Source organism: Nothobranchius furzeri, chromosome 6 (genome assembly GCF_043380555.1).
Source record: "Nothobranchius furzeri strain GRZ-AD chromosome 6, NfurGRZ-RIMD1, whole genome shotgun sequence".
NCBI lineage: Eukaryota > Metazoa > Chordata > Actinopteri > Cyprinodontiformes > Nothobranchiidae > Nothobranchius > Nothobranchius furzeri.
The window spans coordinates 41,192,671-41,211,626 of NC_091746.1; the positions used below are offsets into that span (position 1 = coordinate 41,192,671).

An 18,956-nucleotide genomic window follows, 5' to 3' on the forward strand; every position below is an offset into this window, starting at 1 on the left:
CAATTTTTATGTTCAGCTTGCATACAAAACCAGTGACCAATTATAATCAGAAATAATAATAATTTAATAATAATTTTTTTTGTGTTCCATACCTTTAAAGAGCAAGTCACCCCCAAATAAACGTGTTTTTGCTGATAAACTAAATAAACGAGTGTCTAATCGTGCTGCAGACATGTGTGGTCAATAATTTGGCACTTCAGTGCATTTTAGTTAAAATTTAAATATTCTGCCTAAAACTGGCAGTGTTGTGCCATTGTCAAGTAAAAACTCTGCACCATATTTTCATTTAAATCTGCCACTGCTATTGGCTAAGAGGTATGCTATGATGTAAACTGGTACATTATGATGTCACAATGATGTTGTGAGCCTGTGTGTGTGTGTGTGTATTTGTTAGCAGCTACGCCTTCTCGGTCTGCCAGGCAACAGCATTTGTTGCATTTTTCAAACATGAAGTGGGAGTGGAGTTAGACTGTGGTAGGGGTTGACTTGCTCTTTAACCCTTACCCAACGTTTAAATTTTCTAACGTTAAAGTCATTAGAGCACAAAAAAATGCTCTAATGTGAGGTAAGGGTTAAAGATTATCAATAACTTTTCAGGTTTTTAGCAGTTGTAGGTGGTGGAGATGTTTTTTCAGTGTATAGCTCTCACAGCAGATCACTCTCTGCTGCTTCTGACACCAAATTTAATCTTAATAGGTGCAAAACTAACAGAGATTAACATTAATTAGCTGTGATGAACATCTTAAACTTTGTTGGCTCCATGTGCTAAGTGATTGTAGACGATCATTCCTTACTGCCTCCAGCTTGCTGATGATATTGTTGATGATGTTGCAGCACGACGTTAACGTGGGTTTCCTTCAGGGACTCTAGGCGAAAAATAACCAATCGACAAACAACATGCCACTGTAGACATGATGAAAATTATTTGGTGGTTTTGAAGAATACTTTAAAAACCTGGATGAAGTGAGCCTCTCCAATGTTTAACGGTAAAGTGTTCCATGGAGAGAGACTCCACAGTCCTTGGATGTCAATCCAGTCCTGATTATTTGGGACATAGTAGAACAGGAGATCCACATCATAGATGTAACTGTGTGATGCTTTCATGTCAATACAGACCAGAACCTCTGAGGAAACGTTTCAACATCTTCTTAAATCTGACATGAGAAAACAATAACAACTTCACCTAAAATAACCTTTTACTGTAGGCAACATTTTTTATGGTTTAAATCAAATGAATAGACAATTGCAAAGAAAATCATGAAAACATAGAGAGCTTAAACGAGTTGTTAATCGAATTTAGAAAGTAAGTGAGAGCAGCACTTAATCCAGTTGTGCACCATTGTAGAACAACCCTCACTTCATGTTTCAAAATAACAGCACAGCAGCAAGAATGTAGCTTTAAGACAAGGGCTCTGGTTTGATTCTGTAAAATTAGTTGTTTATGGTCACAAACACTGATTATGCCGCACTGCCAAGTATCAATTTTTAAAGTTGGTGCTGTTGCCTGAATGCAAACACGAACACAAGTGCTTTGGCAGTTGTTTACAGAGACTACAGTAATTACAGCAACATTACTTAGAGATCTTTCACTGAACATTAAAACACACACTTAAGGCTACAGTGTACTGGTGAGTGCAGGAAAAGCTAAACTGTCTTCTTTGTTTCCAACTTGTGGTGAATGTTTTGCTCCCTGAGACTGTCACAGTATGAAATATTCATAATTGCATTTTATTCCAATCTGGGGAGCATCGAAGTATCAACGAAACCATCTCACTTAAGGATTCGTTATGAATCACATATTTCCTTCTCTGTATTTTTATGGCCTGGGGCAATGAAAGCAAAAGTTTTGTGCTTCTTTTTCCACTGTGAGATGAACAAAGATTTAGAGTCTGAAAAATAACTTTCAAGCAGAATATATCAGCTTAATTGTAGCATACTGTACTTTGATTGTGGCCCGTTTGCTTCTAAGAAAGCCCTAGGTTTCTATTTCACAGTTAAACGATCGAACATGGGAGTTCTTCACAATTGTACAAACAGTGCAAGCCGACAATAAATGTACAAGAAGAAAACTGGTGCAGCAGCGACTCAAGAGACCGAGCTGGTCGCTCAGTATTCCGAAGGTTGACAGTTGAATTCTGATTCCTATTCATTTTTGCTGTTGTCCTTGAGCACGGTACTTCATCCACCTTGCCTCGCCTCTATGTAGGTTTGTTTGGATAAAAGCTGCCAAATGCCTGGCATGCAACAGGCAAAGACTACAAGTCAAATCACAAGCAATAGACAAACACAACAAAAGAAGCTTGTTTTGAGAAGATTTGTTGGACAAATACACATTAATGCCAACAAAGGTGAAAATCTAACACAACTATAGAGCAAAAGCACGCAAACTTTGTTAAATATGCAGAAGCAGACATTTAACATCCTTGAAGCCATCTTGCATTTCTATGAAAAACATGACAATTGAGTAAATTTGGCATTATAATAATTTTATTTCAGAATTAAAAAAAAGATCATGATGAATATTACAAAAATAAAACCACATAATTAATGAATGAAAACCTAATCTAACCACAGTCTTTATTTCTCTTGATTGTTCCAACACAGTTCATCATTATTTGACTATCATGTTTAAATTATTACAATTTCAAACTGTTGTTGCTTTCATACTAGAAACTGTTTAACACTTAACACCACTGACAAGGCAAGATAAAACAAACCTTCCCTACAAATTTACCATTCAAACTTAAGGTCAAGTTTATTTTATTTGTTTTAACCATTGCACGTTGCTTGTTTATGACTGAAATTGGTCATTATCAAATCTGCAGGACACTGACAACACATATAGAAATGTTGTCTTGTTGGCCATGCTTCAGTTTGGGTCTGGCTCAGAAAGAAACGAGGTTGATTCAGTGCAGTCTAGTGATAACAGACAAATGGAATGCCACAGCGCCAATGGAGTCACCAGTCACTATACAGTGATGTGGGGGCTTTTGAGGTACTCTCTGGAGGAGACGTAAACATTGACAAAAATCCTTTCAATCGACTGTCCAATCTAGTGATATTGATTAAATCACTTAGTCTGGGGTGTTATCATTGTTGGCATAGTTCATCCATCTTACGCTCATTCAAATATCTGGTATTGGTGTTTTGTGGGAGAACAAATGTGCTCGTGGCTCTGCTCCAACCTTTTCATGCAGGTTTTTATGGCATACTGGGAAACCGGGTAAGACACAAAAGCTCAGCATTCTCCATGCACACCTGTTTAAACACAACATGACCACTTTGAAGCCACTGGGCTTTCAAGCTGAATTATAGGAATTCAATGGCACATTTGGAGGTTTTGAAGCAACAAAAAACATTTTTTGTAAATATGAGCATATTGGCATTTATTGAAATCCATTCATTTTTATTTTTTCAAGTACATTAAGCTAGTTTGTTGAAGATGTTTGTCAAGCGGGTTGCGATATTTGTGAAAACGTTCTGACGCCGAGCCAGGAGAACAGCGGTGATTGTGAGCGTTGCCACCATCACAGATTTACCTGTGAAAAGGGACCTGAGTTTGCAAGTTGTTTGCATCCCGGCACTCTTCGGAGTTTGATTATGTAGAGCTTCCTGCTCCTCTGATGTCAGAACCACATGGCAAACTTCAGCCAAGACCTCCAGAGCAGCTCGCTGACCGGCTTGCACGGCACCGCTCATGTAGCCACACCACTGGGTGGCTGTCTCCGTGCCCGCCCAATGAATCCTAGAAATCCAGAAAATCACCAAAATTGAATACTTTCTTTACATCATCATCCATAAATTTATAGTCAAATATGTTCACACCAAAAAAGGATTATTGCAAATGTTGGGTCTAGCATTATGTCAAATCACTTGCAGGCTTTCATGTCAGAGTTTTAGAGGATCCGCCAATGTTGAGAAAGTAGGGCGATGTAACTGCCTTGGTTGAATCTTGAAGTCATTTGTTTACTTTTTATGTTTTGTTTATACATTTATCGAGTACCTTTTTCCTAATATTGTGTCTCTTTAAGAAGCTGTACCACCTTGAGTCAAGTAAAAATGTGACTCAACGTAATACATGTGACAACCCCATTTAGTGGACACCTTTTGTTTCTGCGCATACCTGTAGTTATCGTCCATTTATCGTTATCGAGGTGGAATCCTCAATACATCTTGATATTGATTTTAGGCCATATCGCCCAGCCCTAATATGAATCCAACAGATGTCTTCATTCAGTGTAGCTTAAAGAGATATTTGGGTCATTTTAAGTGAAATCAAACAATTATTGTTTAAACAAGTCATACCAATGCAATGTTATAGTGCTTGTTTTTACACCTGTACAATTTAGCATGGGTCCATTTTGATTAATTCAAGCTGTTTGTTTCACTACAGTACTACGCTACTGTACATGCTGCTACTGCTGTACGGTAAAGTAGGAAATCTGTACATTAGAAGGGAATATGCAAAGTCATGCTATACTGTGTGGACAACACCTAACTTGGACCAATTAAAACCTACAGGAAGATGACCCAAAACCTACCTCCGAGCAGGTTTGTTTTCATCAAAGTAAAAAAAAAAAAGCTGTGGGTTTGGTTGGTGGCAAGGCACAGGATGTGTTGAAGGAGAGAAATCTAGAAGTGCATCTGGAGTTACAATTAAACTAAAAGAGCTGAAAGGACTGATAAAGTTGAACTGCAGCAGACAGGATCACTGTTTCGACAAATTATTTTCAAGGCTATGGCTTTTACAGAACACACACCTGATAATAATGATTGAACTGATTGTCTTCCAGCTACAGTTTTTAACTTAACCTTTTGTGGAAGTTCCTGCTGGCAATGGTGGGAATCCGTGTGTTGGACCAATGTGCGCAACAAATTAGGTCTGTTCATTGCTGCAGGGCTGGGTCCTCAGAAAAGCACAATGAATATGTCACATCTCATCTTCTCTTCTTCCGCTCCAGTTTTTTAAATCCAACAAGACAATGTTTCAAACCACCCAGGTTTATTGTCAACATCAGTGTGCATCATGTGCTGCAGATGTGAACATACCGGTGTCGGCGTCAGCCAGGCCGTATTTTATCATAGAGATGATATGGCCTCGTTGATTGTCTAACAAATACTGTAAAAACACTTCCTAAGTCAGATTTAGCAATCTAACGCTTTAAAAAATGGAAAAAGTAAACATTGAGGCCCACATAGGCTGCTACCGTCGAGTCCTATGAGGTAGGAGAGGACGGCTATCCAGAACTGATGAGGATGCAGAAAGGCCTGTTGATGATGTCAGTGTCAGAGTGCATCCTGCTGAGTATGTGGTGTATATTTTGCTATCTTCATCCAAGTTCAGCTCAGTTCAAGTTCCGCTTCTGGTCGGTAACAAGATGGCGCCTGTGCGTGGCTTAGCCGTGGTCACCGGACACTTTTTCAAACTTTTCTCCACTAACCTCCTCTTTTCCACCTTGCTCCTATCTGTGATCCTCTTCGGTAGTGTCCCTGCTACCATCTCCTATGATCACCAGACTCTTTTATCCTTCTGTTCATTCACGATCACCCAAGATGCACCGAGGACATACCTCCCTCTTAGTTTACCTGAGCAGCGCACTGGCCCGGAGTCAAACGACAATTCCCAGAAGGGCGCCTCCAGCAATGTTTATCCGGTCCCGGGATCCGGGTGAGAATATGACTTCTCTTAAAGCGTGGTTTATCTAGTAAACATCGGTGTGATCTTCTAGCTTCTTGTCCTTTGTTTGGCAACCTGAGTGCCACTTCTGCATTCCCGCCAGGCCGTGTTATGGCTCGGTTTCTCTGTTCAAGTTTTTAAGGTCTGTTTTTCCTAATTCTTCAGTGGTTTCGCCTCCTGTTCCCTCTGTAAGTGGTTTTTATAAACACCGTGGATCTAACCCTGCTAATTTACGTCCACTAACTCCAGCTGTTTCTGTAGTTTCTGATTCCTCCACCTCACTCAGCATGGCTCTATTAAATACCCGCTCTGTTAACAATAAGACCTTCCTGCTCAATGATCTAATTCTCTCTAAAAATCTGGATTTTCTGTTTCTGACTGAAGTTTGGCAGCAAACATCTGATTATTCTGGTCTGATTGCACTCTGCCCGAGTGGTTATACTTTTCTTAGCCAGCCCCGGGTTTCTGGTCGTGGTGGAGGCCTAGCTGTTGTTCTCAGAGACCATCTTCCATGTAGCTCTACAACCTCTGGTTATTTTGCTTCCTTTGAACTGCAGCTGATTAAAGTAGGGCATAAGGACCCGTTCTACTGTGCTGTGGTCTATCGTCCACCTGGTCCAAACAGTTCTTTCCTTCAGGAGCTTAGTGACTTTCTATTCTCCACTGTGAAGCTGTCCAGACTGGTGAATGTTGGTGACTTTAACATCCATGTTGATGATCCCTCAGACCATTTTGTCATGAATTTCTCCAGCCTCATGGACACCTTCAGCTTTACCCAGCATGTTTCTGGCCCCACACACACCAGGGGACACAATCTACACCTTGTTTTTACCCTGAGTCTAAATGCTGACAGTGTTTGTCCTGAGGACGTTTACATTTCTGATCACCATTGCATTTTCTTGAACTTGTCAGTTTCTGCGCCCCCACCTCCTGCTCGCCGTATGGTTAGTTCTCGTTTTCTTAATGAGAGCACAGCTAGCAATTTTTCTGCTGCTTTTGATCCAGCCTGTTCTTCTGATAACGACCCAGATTCCTTAACGTCTCAGTTTAACGAGCATTGCCTCTCCATTCTGGACAATATCTGTCCTGTCAGAACCAGATCAGTTCCTGCAGTGAACCCTACTCCCTGGTTTAATGACAGCATTCGCAGCCTGAAGCGCCAATGCAAAAAAATTGAGCGTTTGTGGAAGAAAACCCATCTCCACGTCCATCTGCTGCACCTAAAGGATTTTCTGACATCATTTAACTCTGCAGTCAGAGACGTGAGGGTTGCCTATTTTTCCAACCTGGTGTCCCAGAGCAAAGGGAACCCCAAGGTGCTGTTTAACACCATCAGCAGTATCGTCTCTCCTGCCTCTCCTACAGCCTCCATCCCCTCTGTTGCAGACTGTGAAAACTTTCTGTCTTTCTTTGTGGGCAAAGTCAATAAGGTTAGATCTAGCATCTCTCCTTCAGCCTTATCGCTGCCTCTCCCGACTGCAACCAGGCCCGTCATCCTAGATAGCTTTGCTCCTGTTTCTTTGCCTGAGTTAACCAAACTAGTTAACTCTATAAAGACCTCTGCATGCCCTCTCGACATCTTACCCTCATCTTTGTTTAAAAGTGCTTTCAGTCTATTGGTCCCAGCGTGTTCTCTATTATTAATTCTTCTATGGTTTCTGGTCAGGTTCCTGCTTACTTTAAGAACACTGTAATCCATCCGCCTCGTAAAAAAAATGAGTCTTGACCCCTCTCTTCATAGCAGCTTCAGACCCACCTGTAAACTTCCGTTCATCTCCAAGATCTTGAAAAAGGTTGTGGCTAAACAACTCACAGCTGCTCTTGATGAACATAACATCTATGATTGCTTCCAGTCAGGTTTCTGTAGAGCTCATTCGACTGAAACAGCTCTTCTTAGGGTCTCTAATGACCTTCTGACTCACAGGGATGCAAGGACCTGTTCTGTTCTGGTCCTGCTGGACCTGACTGCAGCCTTTGACACCATTGACCATCACCTGCTACTGGAGAGGCTGAGAGACTGGGTAGGCCTATCAGGAACTGCTCTGGAGTGGTTCTACTCTTATCTTTCTGAGCGCTATTTTTCTGTGGCCGTCTCAAAGTTTTGGTCCTCCACCACCTTCCTCACTCATGGTGTCCCACAAGGTTCTGTGCTGGGACCTCGGCTCTTCCTCCTCTATCTGCTTTCTCTTCAGCACATCCTGAGCTCCTTCAAAGGAATCTCCTACCATCTTTATGCAGATGACATCCAACTGTACATCTCCTTTAAGCCCCAATGAGATGTCTAAGCTGCAGCTGTTACACACCTGCCTAGACTCTATCAAAACCTGGATGGCTGGGAACTTTCTACAGCTGAATGAAGATAAGACTGAGATCCTCATCTGTGCTCCAGACAAGCTGGTTCCCAAAGTCAGAGACTCTCTTGGTCAGCTTGCTTCTCACACCAAACCTTCCGTCAGGAATCTTGGCGTGATCTTTGACCCAGCTCTCACCCTGCATTCTCATGTCAGTTCTCTTTTTCGCTTCTCTTTCTTCTATCTTAGGATTATTGCAAACCTGAGTAACATTCTGTCCCGCTCTGAACTTGAGACAGTTATCGACACCTTCATCTCCTCACGCTTAGACTACTGTAACTCTCTTTTCACGTGTCTGAGCAAAACCTCCCTGAACCGTCTACAGGTGGTTCAGAATGCCTGTGCTTGGCTTCTGACCAAGTCCTCCAAACACACCCACATCACCCCACTTCTCTTCCAGCTTCATTGGTTGCCAGTCAACTTCATTTCAAGATCCTGGTTCTGGTTTATAGGCCTTACATGGACAAGCACCATCATACACTGGTGATCTTCTTAGTCCCTACACCCCCAGCAGGTCCCTGAGGTCCAGTGATCAAAGCCTATTGGTTGTGCAGCACACCAGGCTAAAGACCAAAGGTGACAGATCATTTGCTGCTATGGCCCCAGACTCTGGCACTCTCTCCCCCTGAGCCTGAGATTAGGGATGTAGCGAAGCCTCAATGACGTTGACGGCTCGATTCTAAAAATTTGTCTACGTCAGATCCGGTAGTCGACGCACCACGCCCACTTGTTGCATCCCCCGGAGTTTGTAAATAGAGGTGGAATCTGTCAGTTTTTCCTCTAGTTTGCCCTCTTCTCCGCCTTCACTAACATCTCCACCAAATACCGAAGACCCGGAACAATGTCCGTCCGCTACTAGATTCCTTTCCTGTTTTGCCCGCCTTCGTCTCCCGGCAACGGACAACAACTTCCGGGGTCAGATGCGCTGCTCCGTCTCTACTGCAGATGTAGAAAATCACTGAGAGCGTTTCTCTCTTCATAAAGGAGCTTCTTTCAGACACCAGGAGAGCTGTTTTGGTGGTAGCAGTCTCTCCTCCGTGCTGGTCTGTTTGCTGCTGGGTGTTTTTGGTTTATTTAAACTTGGTAACTTGAACTTAACGTTGGTAAAGCCACTGTTAGCATTTTCGCTAACAGCTTATTGCGTTTGGATAAGTTGTTACGTTTTGGTTTAGAGTTAATCTTTTTTGTGGTGCAGATCTCCTTTTTATTACATTTAGAGTGTTGTGGGTTTTCGGTTTGGTTTAAAGTATTACCTTGAGCTTGGTTTAACCACCCAGTTTAGAGTTTGGACCTTTGGAGATGCTTATTTTGGTCCAGAACCCTGTAATCTTTGCCCAGTGGGACATCCTTACTTATTTGTAATTTTGTTTTAAGTCCCCACAGGCAGAATTAGTTTTATTAATTCCCAACCTGTGGATGGAAAGATTTATGTTTTTTTGTAGTTGTAAATAAACCTGATCATCATTTTAACTTTTAAATCCAGTGTTATTGTCCCTTCCTTTTTGTACACAAGCAAAACTCCCCAGGAGTGGTCGTAACACCACTCGCCTCACGCTCATAAGTGACCAAAACAAAGCAGCATTGGGACAGTCTAGCTCCAACCACCTCTCAGGCAGCAGCCTGCACTCCCAAGTTCTACATGTCACCAGAACATAACCAACCGCAACACAATAAAAGCAGTGTTATACAAAATGGAAGGCCTGTAGTGTTTATTCTCTTACAGTAACAATTTATCAATTTTTTTTTGAGAAATTTATTTGAGTTTTTTGGTTTTTATTAACTGTGCAATAGAAAAATATTAGATGAACTGTCTAAATAATAATTAGAATAGTCGACTATTCGATAAAATAATCGTCAGAATAATTGTTTTAAAAATAATCGTTTACCCCCAGCCCTACCTGAGATCAATGGACTCAGTGGTCTCCTTTAAAAAGCAGCTCAAAACTTACCTGTTCAGGCTGGCTTTTGTGTGACTTTCATCAACCTCTCCTTGTTCTGCTCTCCCTACCTATTCTACCGTCCTCGGGATCCATTGATTTCCCTCTTTCCTATTCCCTCTCTCTCTTTTTTTACATTTTTAATCACAATTGTCTATTTTTTGCTCATTTTAAATATATTTTAAGCCTTTTCTAAAATCTTTCTTTTAATATATTTTTACATTTTTTGTTTTTGTGAAGCGCCTCGTGATGTTTATCTTTCGAGGCGCTATAGAAAAGATCTTTTCTTCTTCTTCTTCTTCAAAGTCATGTCACAATTATCCAACCCCTACCTATTCTTACATTTTATGGCCTGAAGTGGAGTTGAAACATAATTAAAGGGTTCCAGAAACTACTTTTGTTTTACAATTGGAAACTGTTTTTGAGTGTTAATATAGCACATGGAACATTGTTGGGGCTCACAATGGCCTAGGAGCCCTACTAAAAGATCCTGAGATGCTCCTGCCTGACTCTCCTGAGACACTCCTTGGCGGTAAGGCATTTCCTGTTTTAAGTGTGGCACTACGTGTAGCTGTTTGGTGTTTGTGGCTTGCTAAAATTGATTTAATTTCTCTGTACTAGGATATCTCTGATTTATTGTAGCACATAAGCACGTTAAAACACATTTTCTGTTGTTCCACCTAGCTTTTGGGGAACCATTTGAGTTCGCAAGCAGTTTATTTGGTGTTGAACAGTTTGCTCGTCCAGTTAGCTTAGCCTAAACAGCCGTAAACAGCCGTAGCTACTTAGCTAGCGCGGGGCTAACTAGCTCAGAACCACCCCGTGGCGATCCTCCAGCAGAACCTGAGCAGCTGGGACCTCAGGCCGGCTGGGTGACGGTACGCAGGAAGCACAGAACCCAGCCCGTGGGCCACCACCAACCCGTCCACGTTTCTAATAGATTTTCCCCGCTCAGTGACAAGCCGACTCTGATCATTGACAGCTCCATAGTCAGAAACGTGGCATTAGAGACTCCAGCAACCACAGTTAAAAGTTTACCTGGGGCCAGAGCGGGTGACATTAAATCTTACCTGAAACAGTAATCTTACCTAAATACAGTAAGATTGTTATTCACGCTGGCGGTAACGACACCCGGTTACGCCAATCGGAGGTAACTAAAATTATTGTTGCTTCGGTGTGTAAGTTTGCCAAAACAACTTCTGACTCCGTAATTTTCTCTGGCCCCCTGCCTGATCAGACCAGTGACATGTTTAGCCGCATGCTGTCCTTCAACCGCTGGTTGTCTAGGTGGTGTCCTGAAAACAACCTGGGCTACATTGATAATTGGAAAACTTTTTCAGGAAAACCTGGTCTGATGCGAAGAGACGGCATCCATCCCTCTTTGGATGGAGCAGCTCTTCTTTCTCGGAACATGGCCAGTTTTATTAGTCCTCCATGACAACCCAGGGCCAGACCAGGAACCCCTCTGCAGCTTCTGTACTGTTACCCACCCACTACCTCATAGAGACAGTGTCCTGCCCATGGCCAAAATCACACAGATTAAATATCAGACTTAATAAAGCAAATCATGGAAATCTCATTAATTTTAGAACAGATTCAACTGAGCAGAAAACTAGAAAAATTAAATGTGGGTTATTGAACATTAGATCTATTTTTCTAAGACTGTTAGTTAATGACTTGATTTGTGATAATCAGATTTATTTGCTCTCTCTCACAGAATCCTGGCTGCAGCAAGAGGACTGTTAGTTTAAAACATCCTGCAAATTTTCACACAACAGTGCAGGTGTACTGCTAGGAGCAGCTAAACTCATCATTTTGCAAATTATTACCAAACAACTGTCAGATGACTCATACATCAGCTTTTAGAAGGTGAAGTCAAACTGTAATACGTATGACTTAAGACTAGTCATATGAGAAACATGTTAGCGCAGCTAGAATTAGCATGTTTCTGCCTCAAGGCATGTAGCCACCGTCATCATAAAAGGTCATCATGTCCTTTCATCTTTTGTTTCTGGTGGTAATGAACAGTTAGTCCCTAGAAATGGTTGAGATTTTCATTCTGAACTTGAACAGCTTTTGATTTACTCAGTGATAATGTAAAAAATAATAGCTGTCCTTGCTTTTAAAAACGGTTTTTAATATAGAGACAAGGACAAAATTGATGGTCAATGAAACAAAAGTCCACAATGGTCACAGAAATTATTTCTGATAAAAGTAATAATAAATAAAAAGTATGTGAAATTTTACCAGTGAAAGTCAGACATTGCTTTTCAAGCATGCTTCAAATGGGTTATTAAAAAAACAAACTCATGGAACTGGCCTGGACAAAAATGAAAGTACCCTTACTTAATATTTTGTTGTACAACCTTTTGAGGCAATCACTGAAATCAAACAATTCCTGTAACTGTCGATGAGACTTCTGCACCTTTCCACAGGTATGTTGGCCCACTCCTCCTGAGCAAACTGCTCCAGTTGTCTTAGGTTTGAAGGACCCCTTTTCCAGACAACATGTTTCAGCTCCTTTGAAAGATGCTCAATAAGATTGAGGTCATGGTTCATAGAAGGCCACTTTAGAATAGTCCAATGTTTTCCTCTTAGCCATTCTTGGGTGAAATTTTTATTTAAAATGTATTGGTTAAAAAGCTGTGTGTCTTGGCTCATTGTCTTTTTGCAAGACCCATGACCCATAGACCGAGATTCTAGACACCCTGTTCCAGATGTAGCAAAGCAGACCCAGGCCAGAACACAACAGAACATTATTATTTTGTCAAATTCAAGTTATTTCTGTGACAATATTGGGCTTTTGATTCATTGAACGAAAGGTATCAACATTTTTGCCCACATCTATATCAGCAGGGTGGAAGGCCCCACCACGGTCTGACATTTATCTCATTATAAACAGCATCTGCATCAGGAAAGAACGTTTTGGCTTCATGGCTCTTTGTTAAACAGCTTACAATCCTGTCCTTGAGTAGGAATTTTAATCGAATCATAAAATATTCCTACATGGGAAGTCAAGGTCAAAAATGACAGTTTATTGTCCAACGTATTAGTGAGAAACTGAAGAAGTCGGACTGGGCAAGCTCTGTAAGGCATTAACATCAATTAAAAGTGATAGAAAAAGACATGTTTCACTATTCTCAAGGTTTGAGATTCCTAGTAAAAAAAAATACGGCTAAACCGGCTAAAATAATGAGCCTCATAATATGATTTTATTTTAGTAATAAGAAACCTTGAGCAGAACCAAGTTCATAGGGTAAAGCCTTTGAGCCTGAGGGCAACTGGGAGGCTAGATAACGGACAGAGGTGAAGGATATGGCCATACAGGTAGAATATTAATTAACTTCATGTAGTAAAAAGATGCTTGTTTGTTACCACAACATCAGTGCAGAAAATGATACAACTGTGGATACAGTGAAGGTTTAGCATGAAGCATCTCCAAATACAGTTGGAATCAGAATTATCATGTCAATAGACATTATAGTGATATATTGTGCTTTCATAATAAAAGAAAGTCATAACAAACAAGATATAATTATTTCTTAAATTTATTTACAGGGTGGTGGTCCCCATTTTTGAGAAAAGGCTCAGGTTTCAGTTATGACGACCTAGCTCAGCTTTACCATGTTTGCAGCTCACATTGAATACCGTCGTGGGTGGGGTTTACATTTGCATAACAACTGTAACAAATGAAGGATCATTATAAAGCTACAAAGACTTAAAGGGGTCTTTACATTGAAAACCACATGTATAAATGTTGGACAGAACAATGCTAGCCCAAGCTACTGCTAATGCTAGCCCAAGCTACTGCCGATGTCTTTGTTGGACTAGAGGGAAACATCAAATACAAATCTTGGAGCACACCTGTAATGTTGCTGGATGAATTGGGAATATCTTTGAATTAATGCCAGATCTGCAGTTGCTGTCCGGCCCAAGGGATTACTGCAGCACACCTCCTTGATCCACACCACACACTCACCACTGATTTCACAGAGCTTCTTGCGTCATTCAGTATCATATAGATCCATTGGGGTAAACCTGCCTAACAGCCCACAGTTCATTTAATCTTCATGTCTTTGCCGAGTGTGCAGGGCAAACCAGTTTATCCATTTTGTATTTGGCCATTTAGTATTCAATTCAACTCAATTTAATTCAATTTTATTTATATAGCGCCAAATCACAACAAGAGTCATCTCAAGGCACTTCACATAATAAACATTCCAATTCAGGTCAGTTCATTAAGCCAATCAGAAAAAAATGTTTCCTATATAAGGAACCCAGCAAATGGCATCAAGTCACTGACTAGTGTCAGTAACTTTACAGCAATCCTCATACTAAGCCAGTTACGCCCCCTCTCTGCAGGTCTAGGATGATGAGGGGACTAACACAAGAAAATAGGTGTAAAGGTGTGTGTGAGGATAAAGGACGAGGAGGTTAGAGTAAAAACAAAAGGATTTATTAACATAAGGTGTCCGTGGGTAAACGGCATAAAATAAGGCTTAGTAATAATAAACTAAAACATGAGCAGTCTCACTGCTTATGAAAAAGGCTTTCTGCCAAAACGCAAAATATCCCCGGCTCAAAAGTCCTATGGGGATAAAAAAGAAAAACACCACGAAGGTTTAACCCTTAACAAGGCGTGTGAAAACACACTCAAGGTACCCAGGCTAATCCTGGATCCTTAGTAGAAAACCTAAACACAAATGAGCGAGGGAGAATCTCAGGCTACTCCTGGATCTCTATCAACAACCTTAAACCCAGCAGGAACGGTGTAAACAGCCTTAAACCCGACTGGTAACGGTCGCTAAAGTGTCCGTGAGCTAAAGGAGAATCTCTGGCTACTCCAGGATCTCCTCGATGTCTGCTGCGTTCCTCCTTTTAAAGAGCTGGGAGCTGCTTGATCGCTGATGAAGCTCAGCTGCTGGCTCTGCTGGCGTGCCTCTCTCTGAGGTCCTGAAAGGGCGCTGGAGCGCTGGAGAGTGTGAGCTGGCCGCTCCTGGCGCTGTCCCTCACATTCCGAACTCGATGTAGGTGATCAGGCCTGGTACTACATTTTCGCTCCCAAAACGGGTAACAATAATGCGACCTCGGGGAAGCTGGCTGAGAAACTTTTGCCCAAATGGTCGGGTCCATACCTGATTACAGATAAGATCTCTCCGGTCGTGTATCAGATCAAGATCGCCGACAAAAACAAGGCGCCCTTCTACAAATGGGTACACAGGGACCATATCAAACTGCACAAGGGTCCCACTGATTTGGCCGATACCGACAACAATCCACCGACTTCAAAAGGGGGGTGATAAATACGTCCCGTTGGTTCCACAGATTTCTATCTCTTATTACACAAATTTGTTTGTTTGTGAGTGTACATGGTTGTCTTTCCTGTTATACGTCACGTGCAGACTTAAGGTGTGTTGAGACGGACGTGCTGTGGGCTCCTGGAGTCAGGTAAACGGCCAGGTAACAGTGAGTGGGCTTTCCTATCGTAATAAGTTTTTCTGCCTTCAGCTGACTTTTCCAGAGATGCCTGTGCGAACGAAAATGCTGCAAGCAGGTGAGTTCTCAGGTCCTGCAAGTATTGGCCGCTCGTACAAGCCGGGGCTGTGTCGGACCGAACCGGTCGTTGATACAGCAGGTGAAGCGGTAGGGTCATTTGTCGGCCCGTCATCATTTCAAACGGGGAGACACCTGTAGACTCATGGGGGGTAGCCCGTATGGCCATAAGGACCAACGGAAGTTTCACATCCCAATCTCGGTGGTTAGCTTTCATGTATTTTTTTAGCATGCTGATAACCGTGCGGTTCACCCTTTCGACCTGTCCAGAGGACTGGGGCCGGTGGCTAATGTGGAACTTAGCCTTGACACCCAACAGTTCCCAAAGATGTTTCATCACTTCAGAGGTGAAATGGGTACCCCTGTCCGAGTCGACCCTTGTGGGCAAACCGAAGCGGGCAAAAACGTGATTCAGCAAGAGGATCGCTGTAGTCTTAGCCGTGTCATCAGGTGCTGGCAAACATTCAACCCATTTGGTGAATGCGCAGGTGACAGTCAGTATGTACTTACTTCCTCTGGTGGATTTGGTCAAAGGCCCCACCCAATCGAATTGCAAGTCCGACCATGGAGTGGTCGGCCCTTTTTCCTGTAGGGGAGCTCTGTGCGTAGGGTTGGACGGCTGACACTGACAACAGACCAAGCAACGCTCGACGTGGTCCGAGATGTCACGATGCATCCCCGGCCAATAAGCAACCTGGCACCGGGCACCGAACGTGGCCTTGACGCCTTTGTGACCGGCGGATGGAGAGTCATGAGCCTGCGAGATCATGCCCCTCCTCAGCGGTTTTGGAGTAACAAGGACAGGCGGCAAAGGAGGCTTGGCGGCGTGCATCAGCAGCCCTTCAACAATCCTCAGCGTGGACCGCACACGAAAGAGAGAGCGAAGCTCTGGAACGGAAGCAAGCTTGACGGAAGTTGGTAGCTGGGTTTTAGGATCAGAAATGTACTTGATCATCCTGCTGATAGCAGGGTCCTGGGATTGAAGACTGACAAGTTCGGTATCCGAATAGGCAGGTTGAATGGCCACCGCACCTTTGAGTGGTTCCGAGGCGGACGCTTCAGCAGCCCGAGCTCGGGTAACAACACACACCTGGTTCTCATCAGGGAAAGACCACACAAGTCCCTCAAGCCACCCGGGGTCGAAAACCCACAGGGGGCCATCGGTCGCGCCCTGTTTGGCCAAAGAGTCTGCGAGATCGTTCAACTCCTTTTCAGGACCGGGTGCGCGAGAGTGACCTTTGACTTTACGCCAGTAAATGTGCATGTCAAGCGCAGTGACCAGAACGTCACACGCCCTGAAGAGGGCCTGATTCTTGACAGGCTTCCGGCTAGCAGTCTGGAACCCGTTACTCTTCCACGTTGGTAGATGACATAAGAAACTGAGACGCGCGTAGTCCGAGTCAGTGCAAATCACCAGTTCACGGAAGCCACGGTCCCTAGAGCTACGTAGCGCTATCACGATCCCCGCCACTTCAGCATACTGTGAGGTCTTCTCACCCAGAGAGTAACATCGGGACTCCCTGTAGTCACCGTCCACCCAGACGACACCCACGCCCACACTAGGCGCAGAACCGTGCCGAAAAGCACTGCCATCCACGTATACGGTCGGTAAACCCGCACAGTATGACTGGTCGTAGTAGTGGTGGTTGTGGTTTAGAAGAGCCTGAGGGGGCCTGGCTGGCAGGACTGACGCGATGGTGTCGTCCGCGCAGTGTTGGCACGCAGCCAAACCCATGCCAAGAGGGCTACGTCGGTTCTGGGCGTAGCGCACCTCGATGTCGAAGCTTTGAAGAGCCAGCACCCACGAAGCGATTCGCGAATTGGTCACCACACCATCTCTGATGCGCTGACTGTTAAGGAAGGTCACCGGCTGGTGCTGTGTCTCAATGATGATTTTCTGTCCGCCAATGTAGTTCGCAAAGTACTTAACTGCCCACATGGTGGAAAGTAAAGCCTTTTCACAGTCCGAGTATTTCAACTCAGGTCCAGTCAAGAGCTTACTAGCATAGGCTACGACACGCCTGTCGCAGTCATGAATCTGGTAGAGACCAGCACTCAAACAGTGAGCTGAGAAACCAACCTCAAGGTGGAACTCCTTGTCACAGTCGGGAAGCGCCAAGCACGGAGCCGAGCACATTGCGGCCTTCAGGTCATCCATGGCCTGCTGGTGCTGCTCCGCCCAATCGAACGCCACATCCTTCTTCAACAGATTAGTCAGAGGTCGTGCCAACTCAGCGTAATGTTCCACGAACTGACGCGAGTAGTTGCAGACCCCCAAGAAGCTGCGAAGTTCGGAGACGTTCGTCGGAGGTGTGATGGTGGCAACACCCTGAATCCTGCCAAGCTGAGGCTGCACTCCCTGTGGTCCCACAAGGAGGCCAACGTACTGAACTTGCGACCTGCACCACTGTCCTTTGGCGAGAGAGATCGAGGACGAGGGAGCGCCATAGACATTGTCAAAATCCTTTGGGCCCGAAATGAGTGTGGGGGGTGAGATGTCCTCCCCCCTTTGTTCGCACATGTTGCTGTAAAGAGCTCCGCTGATGAGCGAGATGTCCGTTCCTGTGTCTAATAATGCGACACAGCGATGTCTCTGATTTACAGTGACCCCCACTGCGGGCCTATTAGATCCCTTTCTCACGACCAGAGGTGCAAGCAAAATTTTTTCAGTTACGGCGGTAGCAGTAGCGGTACTGCGGTCGTCATCTGCGGGTTCATCGCCTAACATCGCCACGGATGGAAAGACCGGAGAGGTGTTGTCGCTTTCCTTTGAGGTGTTGTTGTCTTCCTGTGAGTCAGAACCTGTGAAAACATCAGCCTGCAGCATTTCAGTCTCATTTTGCGGCTTCTCAGGCAAACACGGAGTCTCTGACCGGGTCGCCTGAGAATCACGCACAAATTGTTTGACGCCCTCTACGTCTTTCTGAAGATTGCAGATCATGTTAATCATGTTAGTCATCATTGGAAGGAAAGTGTTTTGCATCGCCTGAAGTTGAGATGATAATTGCATCGTTACCTCTGAGTCCATTTTCCAAAATAGTAATTAGTTTTTTTGTTTCATTTACTAATTTACTCTTTGATTTGTATTCTAATTAGATGTTTACTTAGAAACAACCTTACCTGTAGACTTATGAAAGAATTAGTTACAGGGAAGCTTGGCTGTTGAATGAATATTTTGGGCAAAATTGTTCAATAATGCCAAAAATATCATTGTCTTTTGACCTGTCCAAGATGGCGGGTCGAGCTACGTGTCGGGCACCTAAGATGGCGGATTGTCGCGCATGCGCAGTCCGGCACTCGGTGTTTTTCCGTCGTAGCAGAATCACGATTCTAAACACCGGAACGTTTTTTTAGAACCGCCGCTAACGTTTCCTAAAAGTACTCCGTACCGGAAGGTTTAGCGGATTAAAGGACGCAGAATCGCTGCGTCGGAACGGC

General features: G+C 43.6%; 1 protein-coding gene across 3 annotated transcripts in view; it reads right to left on the reverse strand.

Moving 5' to 3' along the window:
- Positions 1-2,465: 2,465 nt before the first annotated feature.
- The window catches only part of LOC107396981 (probable flavin-containing monoamine oxidase A), a 125,653-nt gene continuing 109,162 nt past the window's right edge, over positions 2,466-18,956 (reverse strand). For all 3 annotated transcript variants that reach the window (XM_054744140.2, XM_054744141.2, XM_070552727.1), the window contains one exon: positions 2,466-3,745. In XM_054744140.2, coding sequence (XP_054600115.2) covers positions 3,424-3,745 — 322 coding nt within the window. In that variant the 3' untranslated portion in view covers positions 2,466-3,423. The remainder of the gene's footprint in view (positions 3,746-18,956) is intronic.